General features: G+C 41.9%; 2 protein-coding genes across 3 annotated transcripts in view; both read right to left on the minus strand.

Annotated features, from left to right (window-relative positions):
- Positions 1-2,306: 2,306 nt before the first annotated feature.
- LOC105017469 (G-protein coupled receptor 6) lies at positions 2,307-9,421 on the minus strand. Its single transcript, XM_010882118.3, has 3 exons — positions 9,121-9,421; positions 4,134-4,385; positions 2,307-3,784 (listed from the first exon to the last, which is right to left on the minus strand). The coding sequence occupies exon 3, from the start codon at positions 3,755-3,757 to the stop codon at positions 2,747-2,749; it is 1,011 nt and encodes a 336-aa protein (XP_010880420.1). The 5' UTR covers positions 3,758-3,784; positions 4,134-4,385; positions 9,121-9,421; the 3' UTR covers positions 2,307-2,746.
- A 2,749-nt stretch (positions 9,422-12,170) lies between these two features.
- Positions 12,171-24,503, minus strand: part of fig4a (FIG4 phosphoinositide 5-phosphatase a) — a 71,474-nt gene continuing 59,141 nt past the window's right edge. For both annotated transcript variants that reach the window (XM_020056278.3, XM_029114442.2), the window contains exons 23-24: positions 23,045-23,119; positions 12,171-12,905 (exon numbers count right to left, since the gene is read on the minus strand). In XM_020056278.3, the coding sequence (XP_019911837.2) occupies positions 12,728-12,905; positions 23,045-23,119 (253 nt within the window). In that variant the 3' untranslated portion in view covers positions 12,171-12,727. The remainder of the gene's footprint in view (positions 12,906-23,044; positions 23,120-24,503) is intronic.

The raw sequence follows: 24,503 nt of genomic DNA on the forward strand, positions 1-24,503 counted from the left end.
TGGATGTCTGTTTAAACAGGCTCGCAGGACGTCATCATCTAGAGGGATGGATGTCTGTTTAAACAGCCTCGCAGGACGTCATCATCTAGTGGGATGGATGTCTGTTTAAATAGCCTCGCAGGACGTCATCATCTAGTGGGATGGATGTCTGTTTAAACAGGCTCGCAGGACATCATCATCTAGAGGGATGGATGTCTGTTTAAACAGCCTCGCAGGACATCATCATCTAGTGAGATGGATGTCTGTTTAAACAGGCTCGCAGGACATCATCATCTAGAGGGATGGATGTCTGTTTAAACAGGCTCACAGGACGTCATCATCTTGTGAGATGGATGTCTGCTTAAACAGCCTCGCAGGACGTCATCATCTAGTGGGATGGATGTCTGTTTAAACAGGCTCGCAGGACATCATCATCTAGTGGGATGGATGTCTGTTTAAACAGGCTCACAGGACGTCATCATCTAGTGGGATGGATGTCTGTTTAAACAGGCTCGCAGGACGTCATCATCTAGTGGGATGGATGTCTGTTTAAACAGCCTCGCAGGACGTCATCATCTAGAGGGATGGATGTCTGTTTAAACAGGCTTGCAGGTAAACCACTGTGCATGACCATTTTGAGGCTGCAGACATCTGTTTGGTTTGGTCCTAAAGGAGTGATGCCCCAAATGAACAGCCTTATAACCAGCATATCAATAGGAAGGGAGTGAGATTACCTCCGGTTCAGGTTGTTATCATTAGGCTTTCAAGTTCACTGTGAATATTAAAATGTTTGACGTGCCAGATAGTCAACAGGATTATATATTTGTTGAACTTATTGGGCCTGTCTGTGAAAGTATTTATGTAAATGTACCTTTACAATTTCCTGGTATTTGTGCTAATATCATCTCATTAAACCAAAGGGCGTGTGTCTAAACAATGTGGTAAAGACTTATATAATGGAAAGTTGACATGCAGTTCTTTCAGTATAGATAATTTGTTAATTACACTTTCAACCTTTTGGCTAATGTGCTCAAGAATCATGATTATGTGTATAATGGACAAAATATGTGATTTAAATTTGTGCATTTTCACATACAATCTCACTAAAATGCACAAAAACATACAAAAGGCCTGAAATATTGCATGTTTATGTATGAATTTATTGTGAGACTGTGTTGCAACAGTCTAACAGCTAAGATTTGATATCTAATCTCTTCTAATGTTCACTGATGTTGATGGATATCAGACTGTCTGGATATGGTTCTACTCTGAGAGCAACACATTTTCATTATCTTTGCCAAAATTACACAAGCTCATTAAATGTTTGAACTAATGGACTACTCCGTAACACTGAACACATACTTGAAAAGCCATTCTTGTCTGTTTTTGACATATTACATGTGTAATTTACAGGCTACAAAGAACTACATCCTAAAATTAGGTAATCACCAGTTAAGATAATTTTTTTAAAACACTGCATTGGCTATATATGACTCTGTTTTTAAGAATAAGGAAGCTTGTGTAAAAGTAAGTAACCAAATTAGTTAGCCTTTTGGCTTTGATTTTGATATTGCATGCATGGGTTTAATTCAATACACGCATACTGTTGTGGCTATGTTCGTAACCAGCAGGGACTGAGGACTGTGTCACAGACAAAATCAATGTGAAGGTCTAGGTTTTAACCCATCTTTATATTCTTAAAGACCTAACCCTGTGATAGTTTGCTATCTCAGCCCTGATTTAGGAGATTATTTAAAATTGGAGACATGAAAAGAGTTTTGGTGGAATCTTTCAAATTATTTAGAGTTGCAGTAGCTCCTTTAAGGTGCTTCTATTAAATATAGCCTACCATAAATATAGCCCAAATGTAAAGATATGATTGTAATTAATTCAGAAGGTGTTCTATTGTTTTTGTCAATTAGGTAACATATTGGTAGGGGGATATTAGAATGTAATACTTTTTCAAACTACATTTTAAGGCAGAATATGAAGACTTTGCAAGCGGTGTGTAGGATTAAAAAGGTTGACAAGTTAACCTCCATCTATGCAAAGTTTTATGCATGTTTTTTCTGATCACTTTCTCTCCCCCACACATAACTTGAGCCACGTTCTGAATACGAATGGGTGCAAATAGGAGCCATTCTTCGGTACTGAGTCACTGTGCCATTAGCCTGTTTAAACAAAGGCTCATCTGGGCTTCGGATGGAGACACCGGGGAGAGGAATAAGACCGTGAAGAAGCTCTGTTAAACTAAAACAACCCGAGTGCCGAACGATATGACGATTCTTTCATAAAAACATCTGACAAACAAACATGTGAAGGGGGTGCACTGGTTAAGTTCTCGCTTTTTTTCATTTTATTCATACTCATCTCGTATAAAATGTACAATCACATAGACAACTTTACAAAATAGAAAATGACCCACAGTACGGACACATACAAAGTAGCCGATAACTCCAACATATATAGGCCTATGCAATACTGCTTTGGCCTTTCAAATACATCCAATAAAGTGCTTGTTTTTTTTCATTCTTTTCTCGTTTAAATACATAATGCAGTACTTTTGTCACAATAGTTCTTGTTCACAGCATTTCAGGCGGACTGTATCCTTGCCTTCAGTCGCAATAAAGTGCTGATGCTTTTGTTAAAATACATGTGAGCACCGAGTCCTCTGGTTCAAAGGATTTACGGTCAACTGAAAGCAAATTGTCGGTGGTAAACACACATGCACACGCACACAGTCTTACATTTCTCATTCAGCACCACTCTAAACTTCACTGGGTGACCTAGAACGGTAGGCTACGTTGGTCTGAAAGCAGCCGCAGAAAAGGACGTAAAGCGAGCGCTGGATCTCGGCATTACGGTAGGCGTAGATGATAGGGTTGATCATGGAGTTGTAGGTAGCAGGAAGCAGCGTCGCGTACGTGTACACCGACGGGTATTCGCGCTCTCCCACCAGGCAGTATATGGCAAAGGGCAGCCAGCTAGCACCGAAGGTGCCGAGGATGATGGCGAGCGTGGACACGCCCTTCTTGGTGGCCATGTAGTGCGACGTGGTGAAGAAGTGCTGTTGGAGAGCGATCTGGTGCGCGTGGTGGCACACAATCTTGCAGATCTTAAAGTAAAGGGTCAGCATGAGTATGAAGATGACGAAGAAAGAGACCGCCAGCAGCATCACATTGCTGCGAGTGAGTGGCCGCACAATGCTGCACGAGCTTGGGTCATCTAGACAGTTCCAACCCAGAACGGGTAGCAGACCCAGGAACAGAGACACACCCCACGTTCCCACCAGCATCAGGTGAACGTAGTGGAGAGTCTTTTCCGAGAAGTAAGTCAGTGCGTTATAAAGAGAGAAGTAGCGGTCCACTGTAATAGCTAACAGGCTACTGATGGACGCTGTGAAGGAGGCCACTAGGAAACCAACGGTAATTAGGTTGATAGTCTCTGAGGAGATAACGTACTGGAACACGAAGTTGAGAATTAATCCCATGCCTGCCAGTAAATCCGCGGTGGCCAGGCTCCCAATAAGCACGAACATGGGTGTTCGCAGGGTAGGTGTGTAACAGATGATAGCCACAACGATGGCGTTTTCACACGCTATAACGGTGCCTGACATACAAAGCATAATGTCCCACGGGTTGATCTGGAAGTCCAGCGGCGAGGTGGACAGCTCCAGGCTACCGTTGCGCTCTGGAAAGTCGGCCTCCATCCAAGCGAGCGACTCTGCAGCCACCGCGGCTGACGCCGATGTGTCGTTACCCAGTAAAGTATCGTTCATGTCTGCGCACGTGTCTTCTGTTTTCTCCTGAAGAAAGAATACGAAAGTGAGTGGTTCACCTAAGTTAGAGATGGGTTGTGACATGAAAATTGTGCAACTCCTAAGCAGCACCATGGAAACGCCAAAATCTATTACGCCAAAGTAGGAGCTATCCATGGTTCTGAAACACGAGCAAGTAAGCTACACGCTTCAACCGGGGACAAGATAAAAACAAATACACCCATGACAACACAATGTTGTATTGTTATAAAATATTGTTTTGTCCAATCAAAAACCCTCTAAATACTGAAACAAATTGACACTTCTCAATAGTATAGCATGTCATTAATTCAACAAGTTTTAGTTTCCATATAAAATGGTGATAAAGGCTACATACCGTTTCACACGACTTTCTGAGAACCGTATTAGCAGCAAATCACAATTGACCCTGTCTTCGGAACCACTCAGGTAAAGCCCTCGTCTTTGTTCCGTTTTCCTCGCATGAGTGAAACACCGAGGGCCGGTGCGAATAGAAGCATTGACCGGCGAGGGGGATATGAACTAGTGCGCAATAGCCAGAACCGTCAAGACTGGTGTCTTCAAGCGGTGGAGAGCTATTAAACCCCAGTGACGTCAGGTCCAACTGTAGCTAGCGAAAGATACATGGAGAGGGAGATAGATAAAGAAAATAGAGATAAAGACCCGCCTCCCGATTACATGCTCAAGGTAGAACATGTGTAGACATGATGTAGCCCAGACCCAACGGGGGCTATTCTCCCCTGAGACTTGCCAGCACGCCGCTCAGATATCCGCAGCGAAACAACAGACCATCTGGAAAAAACACTATTTAATAAAATAATTCTTGTTGTTTTAATAAAAAAAAAAACTGAAAGGATAATTAAAATATTTTCTTAGATATCAGGAAGACCGTTATATATACTATTCCAAGTAATCCGCTGCCCCTGCCTGGGGATATTATAGGCGATAAATGAGATTGATTTTGTGGAGATGGCATAAAACGGTGCATTGATTCCACATTCCTCAATAACATTGCAATAATTCAGTCCAGTGCCTGTTGTCCATATTAAACAAACCAGTACATGCGTGTGTTTGCGTGTGACAGAATGTCGGAATAAACAGTAGTTGTTGGTGTGCTATCCATGGTGCTGAAAATCATTTATCTGTGTCTTTCTATGTGAATTAGGATAAGAACTAGTAACGTGTAATTTCCAGCTCCTATGAGGCATGTGTATTGAATGCTATAGCCCCCTTAAGATAGGCCTCGCTACGTCCCTGCTTGACAAGCACTCCCCAGCATCTTTTCATTTGGTCTTTGTCTCACAAATGTTCTTCTTTGTTATCTGAACACCTCAAACTTTGATTTTTCTGTCCGTATTACTTTTTCTGCAATCTTTCTCTGTCCAGTGTGTACTTTTGCCCTTCTTAATCTTTTTTTTATTGGCCAGTCTGAGATATAGCTTTTTCTTTGCAACTAGAATCCTAGCATCCCAGAGGTGCCTCTTTACCCCTGACGTTGAGACTGGTGTTTTGTGGGTGCTATTTAATGAAACTGCTAGCTGAGGATTTGAGAGGTGTTTCTCAAATTAGACACTAATGTATTAGTCCTCTTGCTCAGTTCTGCACCAGAGCCTCCCACTCCTCTTTCTATTCTTATTAGTGCCAGTTTGCGCTGTTCTGTGAAGGGAGAAATACACAGTGTTGTACAAGATCTTCAGATTCCTTCATTTCTCAGAACAACAATAGACTGACAATCTTGAGCCTGTAATCAAACCCACAATTGCTGACGTTCCAGATACTCAACTAGTTTAAAGAAGGCCAATTATAGTTTCTTTAATCAGCACAACAGTTTTCAGCTGAGCTAACAATTGCAAACAGGTTTTCTAATGATCAATTAGCCTTTTAACATGATTTACTTGGACTAGCAAACACAACTGTGCCATTGGAACACAGGACTGTTGGTTGCTGATAATGGGCCTCGGTACACTATGTAGATATTTCATAAAAAATCTGCTGTTTCCAACCACAATAGTAATTTACAACTTCAACAATGTCTAAACTGATCAATTTGATGTTATTAAAATGTTTCTCGGAGGGTGGGGGGACTACATTTTCCTTATCGTATGGGGCAAATCCATTTCCAGGTGCTTACGAACACAATTTAAATAACAACTGTGGTAACCAATATTCCCACCCGGTGGCTAGCTTAAAGCACCACTCATCAACGAATGAATAACACCAAGTCATTCGACACCTCCTGAAGCCAACACAAGGGGTTAGTACCGTACATACCATAGCATTGCAGCTGTATGTCCAGACCAGGGAATATACCAGCTGTACCTAGACACCATCTATAATTCAATTCCCCAAGTTCGTCATTCTTTCTCTTTTCCAACAGTCATTCACTGTTTATGTGCTTACACTCTATATTTTCACACAATTACTTTACAAAGGGTTATTTTTTGGGACCATTTATTTAGACAAGCATAGATGAGACCAAGTGACTATTACACAGGACCTTACACAGGACACAAGTGACTATTATTGCACATTTTGATAACCATTCATACAACCGTAATGATAGCTATTGGTTTTGACAATGGTCAAATAAATAAATGGCCCCCTGATATCAGCAGAAATGCACTCTAAACAAAAGTCACTGCAATTCAATCACCATTTGGAATCTTCAGACTTCCTCTAAGTCACTCTGGACAACAATGTATGCTACATCTCTAAAATGTGAGAGAGATGGAGGAGGGCACATCTGTCATTGGTATCTAGTTTAACCACTACAGGTCTTCTGGTTGCCAAGCAACCACAATTAGGGGGGTGTAATAAGTAGAGGAAGGACAGGGACAAAGCGATTGAAAAAGATATTACTGTCGTTTTTATACAGCCCCCTATTGATTATGTAATTTCCACAGCAGGAGTACTCCTTTAGAAAGAAGCATGCATGTAGAATGATCACTATTCCAGTGGTCAACTAGCCAACCAATGAATATTTGACAATTGACTGACATTTGTCAGGATTGCTAACCCATGACAGGTAGCTAGCTGCAGATTATTCATACATTTCAGGTGTGAGCAGTGTGTGACCAAAACATATGAGTGATATTTGACACCTGCCGTTTGGGTAAAAAAACACCTTGTTTACCTCATTTCAGGTGGTTTATGCCTACAGACCTTTAGAGTGAAAAAAATAGAAAAATACATAAACAAAATACATAAAAGGAGGGGAAAATGTGGACAGTTGAGAGGTTCAAGAGAGAAAGGTAGTTAAGAGGAGCAAAAAGAACAAAAAGAAAATGATTGTGATGGATGTTTGTGGTTAGAGATGGAGGGGATAGAGATGTAGGTAGATTATTGTGATGGATGTTTGTGGTTGGAGATGGAGGGGATAGAGATGTAGGTAGATTATTGTGATGGATGTTTGTGGTTGGAGATGGAGGGGATAGAGATGTAGGTAGATTATTGTGATGGATGTTTGTGGTTGGAGATGGAGGGGATAGAGATGTAGGTAGATTATTGTGATGGATGTTTGTGGTTGGAGATGGAGGGGATAGAGATGTAGGTAGATTATTGTGATGGATGTTTGTGGTTGGAGATGGAGGGGATAGAGATGTAGGTAGATTATTGTGATGGATGTTTGTGGTTGGAGATGGAGGGGATAGAGATGTAGGTAGATTATTGTGATGGATGTTTGTGGTTGGAGATGGAGGGGATAGAGATGTAGGTAGATTATTGTGATGGATGTTTGTGGTTGGAGATGGAGGGGATAGAGATGTAGGTAGATTATTGTGATGGATGTTTGTGGTTGGAGATGGAGGGGATAGATATGTAGGTAGATTATTGTGATGGATGTTTGTGGTTGGAGATGGAGGGGATAGATATGTAGGTAGATTATTGTGATGGATGTTTGTGGTTGGAGATGGAGGGGATAGAGATGTAGGTAGATTATTGTGATGGATGTTTGTGGTTGGAGATGGAGGGGATAGAGATGTAGGTAGATTATTGTGATGGATGTTTGTGGTTGGAGATGGAGGGGATAGAGATGTAGGTAGATTATTGTGATGGATGTTTGTGGTTGGAGATGGAGGGGATAGAGATGTAGGTAGATTATTATGATGGATGTTTGTGGTTGGAGATGGAGGGGATAGAGATGTAGGTAGATTATTGTGATGGATGTTTGTGGTTGGAGATGGAGGGGATAGAGATGTAGGTAGATTATTGTGATGGATGTTTGTGGTTGGAGATGGAGGGGATAGAGATGTAGGTAGATTATTGTGATGGATGTTTGTGGTTGGAGATGGAGGGGATAGAGATGTAGGTAGATTATTGTGATGGATGTTTGTGGTTGGAGATGGAGGGGATAGAGATGTAGGTAGATTATTGTGATGGATGTTTGTGGTTGGAGATGGAGGGGATAGAGATGTAGGTAGATTATTGTGATGGATGTTTGTGGTTGGAGATGGAGGGGATAGAGATGTAGGTAGATTATTGTGATGGATGTTTGTGGTTGGAGATGGAGGGGATAGAGATGTAGGTAAATGCTTGTGATGGATGATTGTGGTTGGAGATGGACCACGACTACCACTGGACCACGACTTAGTCTGGCATTATTGAGAGCATCCTTGAGCAATTAGGGTTAGTGCCTTGCTCAAGTGCATTAAGACATATCACCACTCAGGGATTCCCTCCTGCAACCTTTCCAGTTACAGGCCCACGATCTACAACTGACAGGTCATAACACTGGCCACAATATGGCACTTGACCATAAGATGAATAAATCGCACACACATTTAAGGTGACTTAATACAAACTTTTACGAAGGAGAGACACTAAATCAAGGTAGGGCACATCTAGCATTTAGCTGTTATGTAAACCAGATTAAAGCAATTTGAAATAACAATTAAAAATAACATTGTACTGACAGGATTATGATGCATTGCCAGAGAAATAAGAATAGCTAATCAGCCACCAGAGACAAACGATAACCATTACAGCTTTCTGTGAATTTTTCTTGTGATTACAAGTCTAGCAACAGTGATTACTAACAGACAATGCCCACGAGAGTATGCATGTGGATAGAAAAACGTGTCTCCTGAAATTACATAATCAAACAGACTCTCATATAAATATGAATGATTTAATTTGGAATAATTAATAGCTGTGTAACTACCACAGTAATAACTGAAGTAATAATGTAGTCCTTACATTAGTATGTTGATTAAATAGTGGACTTTAAAATGGGCAAGTCCAAATATTACATAGTGGAACATAATAAGAAAAATGTAGTTACACATGGAAAACCTTCCTTAATAACTTACTGTCACAACCATATAACCATGACCTGAAGTAATACATACCTCACAGCAATGATGTTACTATATTTTTACAGTGTTACAGTAGTTAGGGCAACTTCATATGACATGTTAGCTTTTCCCACAAGCAGCCTTGTGCAGTCGCTCATTTCCCGCACTCCTCCTTACACCATTTCCTCTCAGACATTTATTGAGAAAGAGACAGATATACATTGACAGAGATAGACATTAATTGGGAGACAAATTAATTGAGGCTCAGAAATTGACAGAGATATACACAGATCAGCTATAACATTATGACCACCTGCCTAATATTGTGTAGGTCCGTTTTGCCGCCAAAACAGCCCTGACCTGTCGAGACATGGACTCCACTAGACCTCTGAAGGTGTGCTGTGGTATCTGGCACCAAGACGTTAGCAGCAGATCCTTTAAGTCCTGTATGTTACGAGGTGGGGCCTCCATGGAACCGACCTGTTTGTCCAGCACATCCCACAGATGCTCAATTGGATTGAGATCTGGGGAAGTGCTGTCAACACCATGAACTTGTTGTTGTGTTACTCAAATCAATCAAAAATCAATCAAAATTTATTTATAAAGCGCTTTTTACAACAGCAGTTGTCACAAAGTGCTTTACAGAGACACCCGGCCTTAAACCCCAAGGAGCAAACAACAGCAGTGTTGAATTTCAGTGGCTAGGAAAAACTCCCTAAGAAGGTCGAATTTTAGGAAGAAACCTAGAGAGGACCCAGGCTCAGAGGGGTGACCAGTCCTCTTCTGGCTGTGCCGGGTGAGATATTAAGAGTCCAATTGGAATAATAAATAAATTTCTCTTGGCTAAATCCAGAGTATATTCGATTTTAGATTAGGTCAGAAGTATGACCAGGTGGACAAGGACAGGAACAGCAACGGTCCCCCCAAACCAGGTAATCCGCCGGTGTGGACCAGGACCTCATCTCCTTCTAAAATTTAAAATTGGAGGAAACTGAGAAAAGTTAGTAGTACATCCCTCATGTCCCCCAGCACAATAATATAGCAGCGTAACACCTTGGAAACTGAGACGGGGGGGGGTCCGGTGACACTGTGGCCCTACCCGGGGGAGGCCCCGGACAGGGCCCAACAGGCAGGAAATCAATCCAACCACATTGCCAGGCATCAACCAAAGGGACACCCACCAACCGCAACCCCCCTGAATGAGGGCCGAGTATTGCTAGCAGCGTACAGCCCAACTGCACAAGTGCGCAATAGAGAGTCAACAACAAGCCAGTGACTCTTCCCCCGAAGGGCTCAAACCATTCCTGAACCATATTTTATTTGTGGCAGGTCTCATTACCCTTCTGAAAGAGGCCAATTCCATCAGGCAATACCGTTGCCATGAAAGGGTGCACATGTTCTGCACCAATGCTTAGGTAGGTGGTACGTGTCAAAGTAACATCCACATGAATGGCAGGACTCAAGGATTGCCAGGAGAACATTGCCCAAAGCATCACACTGCCTCCACCAGCTTGACTTTTTCCCCATAGTGCATCCTGGTGTCATGTGTTCCCCAGGTAAGCAATGCACACCTACCTGGCCATCCACGTGATTTAAAAGGAAACGTGATTCATCAGACCAGGCCACCTTCTTCCATTGCTCCGTAGTCCAGTTCTTATGCTCACGTGCCCATTGTAGGCGCTTTCAGCAGTAGTACATGGGTCAACATGGGCATCCTGACTGGTCAGCGGCCACACAGCCCCTACGCTACAAACTGAGATGCATCGGTTTGATTGGTGTACATTCACAGAGATTGAGCCAGACATTGATACAGACAGACATAGATGGACAGAAATATATTGATGTGGAGACAGACAACACACAAACCACCCAAATAAATGGCTTACTTCAACTTTAAAGTGCCTTTTTTGCAGACTTTTGCACAGTACTGTAGAAGAGACAGATTGATGGGGGGAGAGACAGACATTGTTGAAAAGACAGACTGATGGATAGATTGAGGGAGGGATATTGATGGAGACAGACTTACAGAAGGGTGACAAATAAGAAGAAAAACCATCATGAAGCATCTATGGGTGCAAGATCCACCACAAGCTGCGAATATAGCTTCAAAGAACCTTGGCATAGGTGCGAGTGTCTTGAACTCCGCTGTTCCATCCCTCCAGTATTCTTCCAAAAGATATTTCCTCATTAGCATTTGATTCACATAGTTTTCACACTCATCAAGCCATTCAGTATCATCCATGCCCCACTAATGAACCCTCTGTCAACATCACTTTCACATTGCTCATCGTTGTAAGAAATGCCAGAGCCTGGTATGATGGGAATTGCAGTTAACATCATATCATGCAGAAGCATCTGCATTTATGTTTCTCCACTCTTTTATTCAGGTTGTTCCTTGGGTGGGCAAAGTGTCACCACCAGACAAATAATTTTAAATGGACATAATAATACTGCCTGCAAAAGTGGATTTCTTTCATGTGCAGTAATTTTGCAGCAAAAGCGGCATGGAAACAAGAAAAGGAGTACAGGGTAGGAATAAGACATGAGATTATGACGAAGTGGCTTGGTCTTATTCTTAATGCAAAAGCTGTTTGTAAGTTGCAATTTTATTTTCCTTACCTGTCACTTATAAACAAACCTAAAATGATTACATGTAATAAATACATGTTTAATATGGAAATTATTTACAATAATGCAGTTATCTTAAACAAAATACATTACCACAAATAAAAGTTAAGTGATAATGTAAATAATATAATTTCCATTTTATATGTAAAACTGAAATAAAAACTATATGTTGTATTTATATAATGTTTCTTTTGTCCAACATCCTTCCAAAAAAGACGAGACAATGCTATCCAACAAATTAATTTCAAAGTCAAAGGCAGTATTTTACAGGAAAGCATGTGTAAAATGCCTGAGAGAAAATCATATAAAAATAAAATGAGCACTTGCTAACCTTGGTAGGTTAAAAACTATTGTCACTTTCACTGAAGAATAAAAATTAATGTATAAAATAAAATATAGAACAAATGGCTTATTTTAGACAAACATAATTACTTGCAGAAAGATTTTGTTGAGTAAGACAATAATGAGTGACATCGTGATTTTCAAAGACTTTCAATACATTACAAAGTTAACGGAAACATGGACTTTTATGAATATATTTAGTTGGAGAACACATTCAGATGGATCTTCCACAGTTCATATATACTTAATGTCTTTAAGTCCAAAGACTGCAATGTTGATTTTTGTAGACAGTTAAGGATTTTTTTATGTGCTTTGGGTTACTGTCTTGTTAAAAGAACCTCCTCGGCAAGGTGATCAGGTTTTTGGTAACAGTCCGGGTACTTGCAGGTGTTAACAGGCCTATAAAATCAAAAATGAATCACCATATTTCTGCTCATGCATTCTAACTGATAGCAAACCCAGCACTGATGCCATACCCAAAACAAAAGTAACACACACATCAACATATTAATGGCTGGGTCTGGAATTTGCTAAACACTGCCAATTCAGGCGATACAATGGTGCTTTGGTGAGATATCATAAGAGCTCTATTTCAACATATAACTGTAGAGGTTTGGCCAGAGGGCGTTGGTTCATCCAATGTTGAGGTGTGGTTGCTCCATGGTTGAGTTGTGGTTTTCCTTCCGCCGCATCACATGTACCTGTTCTTGATGTATTCTCTGTACATCAGCGTGTCCTCTCGGCACAGTGCCCGAACCTGGCCTAGCCCGGTCAGCACGTGGCCCTCGAAGACCTCCCTGCTCTCCTTGTCTACCCGAGGAGGTGACACTTCGTAGATACTGTCGACTGCAAAGCACGACACAGGAACCCTGAGCAGGGAGAGAGGGGAAAAAGGAGTTGAGCTGAGAAGAAAATGTTAACTCACACTGAAGTTACTGTTGTGCCGCAATTTCAGGTAGAACTGAATCACTGGTATGATGACTAAGCTAAAAATGAGTTCTGAGGGAAGATACAGAATCATTTATAACTGTGACAAAAAAAGCAATAATTGGGCATTAAGAAATATTCAGAGATAAAGATGTAGAGGAAGGCCAAATGTGAATTTTTTGTAATTACCAATAATAAGTTGTGGATTGAAGCAGAGCCCTGACTGTGTTCTGCGTCATCAGCATGACTGATAACAGTCATTTCCTCGCATCGTCCTCTAGAAGGATTGCCACGCCAAACTGCCCATCAGCCGCACATGCTTGCTTACATATGCCAGGCAGGGGCAAAAATAGGGTTTAAAAAAAAATGTCGCTATGACAGTAGAAGGCCTAAAAGTAACAATGGCGGGAGGTATACCGTTGTTGGAGCTGCCCTTTCCCGTCTGGTCTTGGTAGCATTATACATAGCGGTCTGACCCAGAGAACCAAAATCTGAGATTTCCCATACTTGAGTACACAACAACTGGTGGATAGGAGTTAAGCAACTTTATTAATCTGCCAGGCATTGTCTTTTGGGATATTCGTTCATTAAAGCAATAAACTCTAGCTGCCCCAATAAACTATTTAGAAGCACCACAGCCTGTTCAGAGCAAAGACAAGCACTTAGTGAAAGGCCAGTGCTGAGAAATGGGGTTGGCTGTGAGGCCAAGTGTTTTCATGATTGATACATAGTTTTTAATCAGTCATTGGCGGTGCGCCGTGTCAGTGCCTTCCTGGAAGCCACTAAAGGCTTCCCTTCCCCTTGTATAAAGAGCTTCTTTTTCTCTTAGCGTTAACTGGAAATGACAATCAAACACGACCCAGTACCACATGGACATTTGATAGCGGATGTGGGCTGTAAGCTTGAAGAGACAGTGAAGCTTTCAGTGGGATTGATGTAAGGTAGTTGGACTTGTAGTTTGAAAGTGTATGGTAGTTGGAAAGTGTCTCCTGACTGTCAAAATGCGTGGGGCTGTGTCGCAGCAAAGCACTGTCAGAATATAGCTCATAAAATGAACAAGTCACAGTTCCCTCAGCTGTCAAAGGACATTTTATAGGCCACTTAAATAAAATAACTTGAGAGAACAGTTATCTCCATTCGTTTGGCCGAGCTGGCAAACAAACATTTATAAAAAAAATCTGTCGTTCTGTCCTTGGGCATGACAGGTGACCATAATTGCTTTTGTGAGTCACTCTGGAAAACAACCGATAAATGTAGCTTTTTTCCATTGTCTCAGGTTTTCCATTGCATGAGTAGGTTTTTCGAGTCGTCTCTGTGAGCACTGAGGAGGAAACAGTTTTGGAATATTTCGATTTCTGAAAGGAACAACATTAAGGTGAATTAGTGAGCTTGCATGTGGCTATGCATGAGGTTTTCATGGGAATATCCATCTGTCTAAAGAAATGCTAGACGCAAAACAGTGATCACTGAGACGACTATGATGAGATCTAGGCTGGGAATCAGAAAAATCTGTCCTTTGCAGGGCAGCAAAACATTAAGTATACTTGGCTGAGAGTCCCTGTCATCCTGAATGGACAAAGTTTTAGTTATTGTTTGTATATAAGGCTGTATCTCAGAAAAACATCAACATTATCTTACCTTAAAAATAAACAAAGAAAAACCTGCAGGTATCGAACTTGCCCACAAGACCGGCTAGTCCTTGAGATAGCGCAAGCTATCAGAGTTAGAAAGAACTGCTTCTGGCTTTTACGCACCCAATCATGTCGTACAAAGTAGCCTTGACCTTGATGTTCTTGTGTCCATAATTAAATGTAAATGTAACCCTAACTCCCATCTTTATTGTCCACTGTGCATTTCTTAATGTGTGTATTTTAAATGTTATATTCAATTGTATTTCATGTTATTACATTTTTATTAATATTTTTAAAGTTGTGCTCAAAAGTTTGCATAACCTTGGAGAATTGGTAATACAGTGGGGAGAACAAGTATTTGATACACTGCCGATTTGGCAAAGATTTTCTATTGGGTTCAGGTCTGGAGACTGGCTAGGCCACTCCAGGACCTTGAGATGCTTCTTACGGAGCCACTCCTTAGTTGCCCTGGCTGTGTGTTTCGGGTCGTTGTCATGCTGGAAGACACAGCCACGATCCATCTTCAATGCTCTTAGTGAGGGAAGGAGGTTGTTGGCAAAGATCTTGCGATACATGGCCCCATCCATCCTCCCCTCAATACGGTGCGCAGTCGTCCTGTCCCCTTTGCAGAAAAGCATCCCCAAAGAATGATGTTTCCACCTCCATGCTTCACGGTTGGGATGGTGTTCTTGGGGTGGTACTCATCCTTCTTCTTCCTCCAAACACGGCGAGTGGAGTTTAGACCAAAAAGCACTATTTTTGTCTCATCAGACCACATGACCTTCTCCCATTCCTCCTCTGGATCAGCGGCAAACTTCAGACGGGCCCGGACATGCGCTGGCTTGAGCAGGGGGACCTTGAGTGCGCTGCAGGATTTTAATCCATGACGGTGTAGTGTGTTACTAATGGTTTTCTTTGAGACTGTGGTCCCAGCTCTCTTCAGGTCATTGACCAGGTCCTGCCGTGTAGTTCTGGGCTGATCCCTCACCTTCTTCATGATCATTGATGCCCCACAAGGTGAGATCTTGCATGGAGCCCCAGACCGAGGGAGATTGACCGTCATCTTGAACTTCTTAGAGTATCCCATGAACAGACGTCACACCAGCACCAGGACCCTTTTCTCAAGGGACCAAAAGTAATTGGACAGTTGACTCAAAAGCTGTTTCATGGAAAGCTATGGAATATTCTTTAGTTATTTCTTCATCAATTAAGCAGGTGAAAGGTCTGGAGTTGATTCCAGGTGTGGCATTCGTATTTGGAAGGTGTTGCTGTGAACCCATAACATGCGGTCAAGTGAAACAGGCCATCCTTAGGCTGCAAAAAATGAAAAAATCCTAAATAAAATAAAAATCCATCAGAGAGATAGCAGGAACATTAGGAGTGGTCAAATAAACAGTCTGGTACATTCTGAGAAAAATAGATTGCACTGGTGAGCCCGGCAACACATCAGTGATGGATGATTGTTGGATTCTTTCCATGGTAAAGAAAAACCCCTTCACAACATCCAGCCAAGTGAAGAACACTCCAGGAGGTAGGCATATCATTATTCAAGTCTACCATAAAGAGATGACTTTAAGAGAGCAAATACAGAGGGTTCACCACAAGGTGCAAACCATTCATAAGCTTCAAGAACAGAAAGGCCAGATTAGATGTCACCAAAAAACATTTAAAAAAGGCCAGCCCAGGTTTGGAACAGCAATCATTGGACAGATTAAACTAAGATCAACCTGATGAATCAGAATGATGGGAAGAAAAAAGTATGGAGAAGGCTTGGAACAGCTCATGATCTGAAGCATACTACATCATCTGGAAAACAGTGGAGGCAGTGTGATGGCATAGCCATCCATGGATTCCCATGGCACTGGGTCACTAGTGTTTACTGATGAAGTGACAGAAGACAGAAGCAGCCGGATGAAATCTGAAGTGTATAGGGATATATTGTCTGCTCAGATTCAGGCAAATTCAGCAAAGTTAATTGGACGGCACTTCACTTCACAGATGGACAATGGCTCCAATCATACAGCGAAAGCAACCCAGGAGTTTTTTAAGGCAAAGAAGTGGAATATTCTGCACTGGCCGAGTCAATCACCTGATCTCAACCAAATCGAGCATGCATTTCACTGGCTGAAGACAAAACTTGCTGAAGACCCACAAACAAACAAGAACAGAATACGGCTGCAGTAAAGGCCTGGCAAAGCATCACAAAGGAGGACACCAAGCGTGACATCCATGCGTTCCAGACGCATGGATAAGCATCCTTTGCAGGCAATGACTACTTGAAGTATAAAAATGAAAATTGTATTTATGATTGTGTTAATTTTTCCAATTACATTTGAGCCCTAGAAATAAGTGGACTATGTATTTGTTCAACCGCTTAAATGAAAGCTAAATGTCTGCACTTCAATTGCATCTGTTTCAATTGCATCTGTTTCATTTCATATCCATTGTGGTGGCGTACAAAGCAAAAATCAATTGTGTCAGTGTCCAAATATTTTACCTAACGGTATACACTACCATTCAAAAGTTTTGGGTCACTTAGAAACATCCTTGTTGTCCATGAAAACATACACTGATCAGCCATAACATTATGACCACCTCCCTAATATTGCGTAGGTCCCCCTTTTGCCACAAAAATAGTTGAGGCATGAACTCCACTAGACCTCTGAAGGTGTGCTATGGTATCTGGCACCAAAACATTAGCAGCAGATCCTTTAAGTCTTGTAAGTTGTAAGGTGGGGCCCTCCATGGATCGGACCGGTTTGTCCAGCACATCCCACAGATGCTCAATTGGATTGAGATCTGGGGAATTTGGAGGCCAAGTAAACACAAACTAATTGTGTTCCTTTGTGGCAGGGAGCATTATCCTGCTGAAAGAGGCCAATGTCATCAGGGAATACCGTTGCCATGAAGAGGTGCACATGGTCTCCAATAATGCCTGGGTCAAGTGTTAAATGTCAAAGAAACATCCACATGAATGGCATGACCCAAGGTTTCCCAGCAGAACATTGCCCAATGCACCACACTGCCTCCGCTGTCTTGCCTTTTTCCTATAGTACAACCTGGTACCATGCGTTTTCCAGGTAAGCAACGCACACGCACCCGGCAATCCACGTGATGTAAAATAAAATGTGATTTATCTGTGGTCCAGTTCTGATGCTCACGTGCCTTGCATTGTAGGCGCTTTCGGCAGTGGACAGTGGTCAGCATGGGCACCCTGACTGGTCTGTGGCTACACAGCCCCATACGCAATAATCTATGATGCACGGTGTCTTCTGACACCTTTCTATTCGTACCAGCATTAACAATGTCAGCAATTTGAGCTACAGTAGCTTATCTGTTGGATAGCACCACAAGGGACAGCCTTCACTCCCCATATGCATCAATGAGCCTTGGTCGCTCATGACGCTGTTGCCGGTTCACCGATTTTCCTTCCTTTGGCCTACTTTTAATAGGTACTAATCACTGCAGACCGGGAACGCCCCACAAGGGCTACAGTTTTGGAGATGCTCTGACCAGGTCGTCTAGCCATCACAATTTGGCCCTTGTCAAAGTCGCTCAGATCCTTACGCTTGCACATTTTATCTGCTTCTAACACATCAACTTTGAGGACAGCATGTTCACTTGCTGCCTAATATGTCCCACCCACTGACAGGTACCATGATAATGAGATTATAAATGTTATTCACTTCACCTGTCAGTGGTTATAATGTTATGGCAGATCGGTGTACTTGAAATGAGTCTGAATAGGAACTATAGCAAAATGAATAGAAAATATAGTCATTGCCAAGGTTAGAAAAAAAATATTTTAATTGAAATAGTGTCCTTCGAACTTTGCTCCCATTTTCAGCAATTATAGCCTTAGAACAATTAGAACCAGACCTTTAGCATTCTAGCTGAAAATTTGAAGAGATGTCACCCATGCTTCCTGAAGCACCTCCCACAAACTAGATTGGCTTGATGGGCACTTCTTACTTAACTTAAGGTAAAGTCACTTACAACATTAACAATATCTACACTGTATTTCTGATCAATTTGATAATATTTTAATGGTCTAAGTGACCCCAAACTTTTGAACAGTAGTGTATATACTGTATACTTGCTGTATAGAGTGTTAAAGACATCAAACCGGCTTAGAATTGTATTGAACTGACAGTTAAAGAGTGGCACAGTGGTAGCTGAGGAGCGAAAAATGGAACCTGAAGGCCAGTTCCTGAAATCAAGCACATGTGAGGTGAACATCCAGACACACAAGCACATATTGCAAATAAAGACATGACCTTTCTGGCACACTCTGCTCTTCCCAACAATCAGCCAATTATTTGTTTGTCTCTTCTTTTTGTTGTTTCCATTCACCTAAACCAACGCATGATGGGTTGAACAGATAAGAAAAAGCCAATCCAAAACAATGTAGTCAGAATAAAACAAAAGAGGGGTTAAAAAAACAAGAAAAACATGTTTGGAGGATGGGTAACATGCCTGAGAATACACTTGTTATGTAATAGCAAGCACACCTGCTGAACCCGTGGACATGACATGAGAGAGAAGGCAGGAGGGGATAAAGGGACAAAAAGCATGAGTTGGAGAAAGACAGGGGCCAATAAAGGGTAATGTTTCCCTAGCCACTCACGCTGGGGGCCGCCAGGCGTAGTTGACCAGAGCTCGGTAGAGAACACAGGCCTGGCCAGCTTTGTGTAGATGCTTCGCTAACAGCATCAAACAGTGTGCTCCCACCAAGGACAACACGTGTCCCTCCATGAGGGGTTAAACTATCAATCATATCGCAAACACGTGAGTCATAGGGAAGAGGAGATAACTATCCCTGCTTCCGAGAGTTAGTGCCTGCAGGTGTCTACATGTTCACCTTTTACTATAAGTCCAAATAAACTAGGGTAGTAACGCAAGGAAAATTAAAAAATATTTTGCCAGTCTCCACAAGTAACAAGGTAATTTTCAACTGATAATACCTGAATTTTAAGGTAAACATATGCATTTGGGTAACAATCAGGGTTATGGATTAGTGGGTAAGTTTATTTGAATGAACAGCGAGTGGTTGTGGTCTAGAAGTGTCCTTCCCGATGCTACAGGATAAGCTGTCAAAACGTCCAGAGCCAAAAGCAATAAAGTCCATAGACGCTATGAGGCAAATTCTTGCAGGTGGTATAGCTGCCTATTTGTCTTGGCAAAATGCCTCCAGGTCATTATTAAGGTCAGGAGACTGTGATGGCCACTTCAGAACCTTCACCTTTTTCTGCTGTAACCTCTGGAGGGTCAACTTGGCCTTCTGCTTAGGGTCATTGTCATGCTGGACAGTACAAGAGCGTACCATGCTCAGCATTCGTGCAGAAGAATGCAATTTGTCTGCCAGTATTACCTGATAACGTTTCATTGATCTTGCCATCAATTTTCACAAGATTCCCCATGCCTTTAGAGCTCACACACCCTGAAAAAATCAGCAAGCTACCACTATTCTTCACAGTGGGGATGGTATTCTGTTCACTATAGGCCTTGTTGACCCTTCTCCAAACATAGCGCTAATGGTTGTGACCATAAAGCACTATTTTGGTTTCGTCACTCTAAATTACAGTGTGCCAGAAGCTGTGAGGCGTGTCAAGGTGTTGTCCGGCATATTGGAACCAGGCTTTTTTGTGGCTATGGAGCAGTAAAGGCTTCTTTCTGACAACTCGACCACACAAGTATCGTTGTATTGTGCTTCTTGAAACAAACACACCGTATTTTTCCAGAGCAGCCTGTATTTCTCCTGAGGTTACCTGAGAGTTTTTCTTTGTACCCCGAACAATTCTTTTTTGCCTGAAATTTTTTTGGTCTACCTGACCTTGGCTTGGTATCAAGAGATCCCCGAATTTTCCACTTCTTAATAAGTGATTGAACAGTACTGACTGGCATTTGCAAGGCTTTGGATATCTTTTTATATCCTTTTCCATCTTTATAAAGTTCCATTATCTTGTTATGCAGGTTTTTAGACAGTTCTTTTCTGCTCCCCATGGCTCAGTATCTATCCTGCACAGTGCATCCACGTGAGAGCTAACAAAATCATTGACTATTTATACACAGTGTTACGCATGCAGGTATCCTGTATGTGCGTTTGTGTTTTCCCCTCCTGCCGTTTCCCCAGGTGTCCCTTATGTTCCTGATTGTGCTTGTTGGTGTTTCCCACCTGGCAGTCATGAGTGCATCGCCTTACTGCTGAGGTGGACCAATCAGTGGACACCTCTCCTAATTGCACCACCTGACCCAATCGCATCACACATCCCTGGTTTAAAAACCCAGTCAGTTGGTTCTCCCAGAGAGACTCTTTTGCTTTACCCACATGGACATAGACACTCTTGAGATACACACCCTTTTTGATAGACAGACACTTTCATTCATACATCACTTAGTTTAGCACATACATCTCACTTTGTCCTGTTTCATGTATGTATTGCTGTCATGTTTTGTTTTGTCTAGTCAATTGTTTGTTGTTTAGTCCTTGTTCAACCTTTTTTTTTTTTTTGTCCCTGTGACCCTGGGAAAAGGGGTTTTATAGCAAGTCGCCCTTGGGCATACACAACCCGTAGGAAAACTAGGTCTAAAAACACTAGTTAGAACTGAACGGACCACGCACTGTATTTTTGTATTGGTTAGTAGTTAGCCAAGCGGTTCTTGAGGCAGGCATGTTCAGTTTAGGGGTGTTTGAACTATATTATTTCATTTCTTGGGTCCAGCTCAGCTCAGTACATGGTTTCATATGATCACTATCCATAAATAAAAGACAGTTCTTTGGCATGATCAGTCATATTTTCAAAATCAATGCAAAAATGTTCAGCCAGGGTATGCAAACTTATGTGCACAACTGTATTACAACAGCATGGCTCCGTAGTAAGTGTGTGGCTGCTTAACTGGCCTGCCTGCTGTCCAGACCTGTCACCCATTGAAAACATGGCGCATTATGAAACGAAAAATACGACAAAAGAGATTCCGAACAGTTGAGCAGCTGAAATCCTATATCAAGCAAGAATGGAAATACATATCACTTTCAAAACTACAGCAATCTTTCTCCTCAGTTCCCAAACGCTTACAGAGTAGTGGTTAAAAAAGAAGTGATGCAACACAGTGGTAAACATGGCCCTGTCATATCCTTTCTGAAACGTGTTGCTGGCATCCAATTCAAAATGTACCCCCCCCCCCAAAAAAAAAGTTTCAACATTTGATATGTTGTTTTTGTACTATTTCCAATTAAAAATAGGAATTTTATTTGCATGCAAATTTTATTCACATTTTATGTAGCATCCCCAAAGTTTTATTTCAAACATTTACTTAAATCATTAAATGCAGATGTCTTCTAGTCATCTACAGTATGCTTGTATCCATGGTAGTAATACAGTGAAAATCTTACATACGGCCACTTAAATATGTATCCTTAATTTGTCTTATTTGTTCCCTCGTGGACCTCTGATTTAATATTAAAATGTTGGTTGTAGACCCAATAACATCCAGTAACAGAATATGCATCGGAAAGGTGGCAAATGGCGATGCAGTGGCGATGCAGCGAGGGTACTGAAACAGCTAGGGGTTTATCTCCTACGGGCTTTCCCTGAATGAGGGACTGGCCCAATTAAATGTTTGTGTACTGTTGTCACCCTCTAAATACCGGCCCCTCCCTGAGAGGGTTGGGTATGGTTGTGGGCTGGTGGCCTTGATGTTTCGCAGTCTCAGTCACGTACACTTCCTTAAATGTGTGTGTCTCCCAGAGTGCAGAAAGGCTTCTTTGTTACGCGCAGCAAAAACAGAAGGCCACTTAGAATGTGGGAGTGGGAGAGGCTAAAGAGGGACTGAACCATTAGAAAACCCCCTTTCACCTCTGACACACAGATCTAATTAACATTCTCTCACTAATAAGAGATGGATTTGGGAAGTAATTAGGAAAGGTTTGATAGAGTGAACTCATTAACCTGAATCCATGGCCAATGACAGTGAAGACTGCAGGCTTTCAGAGTGATGTAACTGACAGACACCCACACGCTCACACACCTAAAACTTCCAACACCAATTTTTCTCACCAACCAAAGCCAAAACAGACATGCATGTCACATGCACACTCCCTATTCACTATATTCAACATGAAGTGAGAGTGCAAGATTCATTTCTCAGTTTGCTGGAGGACAACTCCTTTAAGTCGCAACAATGTACATTTTATTTCACTGCATGATAAAGACAGAGGGGCAGCGAGAGACAGAGCGAGAGAGAGAGAGCAAAAGAGAGACAGAGGGTGCGAGAGACAGTGAAGATGTGGATTAGAAATAAGAAGAGTGTTAAGAAATGTGGCACACAAGCCACTTTGGAACCACTCTTTTTTTCGGTTTATCCAGAGGTGTTAAAAAAAAGCTGCTATCTGTGGCTGTCAGATTACAAAGAAATAGTGTAAGTCCGTGTGTGTTCCAGGATAGACTTACACATTGATGGCATTCTCCAGAGCTGACGGTTCCGTTCTCTCCACCTTGTGCTGGTTCTGGCCCAGATGGGCAAACCTGTAGGACAACACACATGGACAAACACCTGCTTAAACTGCAGATCACCACAAAGAGTGTGAATATAAGGAATGAGTAAAAAACTCAAACCGAAAACAGTGGTTGCAGAAGAATGGTATCATAAGACTATGATCAAAAGTGCTACTTTACAGTAAATAAGACGTAAAAAATAAAACGTATAGGGTGCCTTCAAGTCATGCTTATGTTAAAAGTAAGGTGACATGAAATGTTCTTCCTATAATAGCGCCCAGCAGTATACAATGGCTGTGTTTATCCCCACTGACACGTGATACTGAAGTGGTTGAGAATCAGAAGGACAGAGGGAAATAGGATAAAAGCTTCAAAGGAACGACTTGTCTGTTGAGGACAAGATGACTTTACAAGAGCTACCTCGCTGTGTTTATATCCAGTCCATGGTGGCCACTAAACCATACAGTCTGACGTGGTACATGGGGATTATATACATGATCTGACTAAAGACACAATGCACCAGGGCAGTGAACAGGACATGACATTGTATTTCAGACGGGGCACTAAACGGGTGTGCTGACTCTCTGTAGTCACCAGAGATCCCATGGCAGTTATCTCAATGGTACGTGTGGCAACCCTGATGTGGTGGCTACATTTCCAATCTGGCTCACATGTCATCATGGCCACCTACTTATCCACAGCTTCCAAGATGACTTTCTCACCCCCCCCCCCCCCCCCCTTCCCACCTTTTCATAAAATGTGTGCCAAAGTGACGAAATTCATGCAATTATTCATATGCTACTCTGGATAAGAGTGTTGAGCTAATGACTAAAATGTCATATATGGACTCCAGACATTAATACTGGTGTGGTATTTATTATATGCATGTTCAGACATTAATATTAGTGTGGTATTTATTGTATGCTGTTCAGACATTAACACTGGTAAGTTTTTTATTGTATGTGTGTTTGACAGTATAGCTAGAGAGGAAAGAGTGGAGTTAGACAATGTGCTGAGAAGAATTCAGGTTCCTTACAAACCCAATGCTTAAACTTAACCTAGCCCTAACTACTAACCTTAACCTGTAATGCCAAATGCAAAATATAACCCCAATTCTTACACTATGATCAATTGCAAGTTTTCCCTTAAGCAGTATATCACATCTTCTCTAGCCAATTCCAGTTAAACTGGGGTGAATGACGCGTCTTGTCATTAAAACCAGGCCTTCCCTTTCGGTCCTTATGATTGAGGGTCCCTGGCCTAGCCATTTCCATCCTTCCACAGCATGTGACATTAGCTGTTGAGTGTTTTCATCAGTATTCATTAGCCGTGTTATTAACTTTGAATGAGGAGCTAAGAGGGCGTGTGGACTGGGTCACACCTTGCTGCACTCAGCAGGCATTACTCCAATTAC

Source organism: Esox lucius, chromosome 18 (assembly GCF_011004845.1).
Source record: "Esox lucius isolate fEsoLuc1 chromosome 18, fEsoLuc1.pri, whole genome shotgun sequence".
NCBI lineage: Eukaryota > Metazoa > Chordata > Actinopteri > Esociformes > Esocidae > Esox > Esox lucius.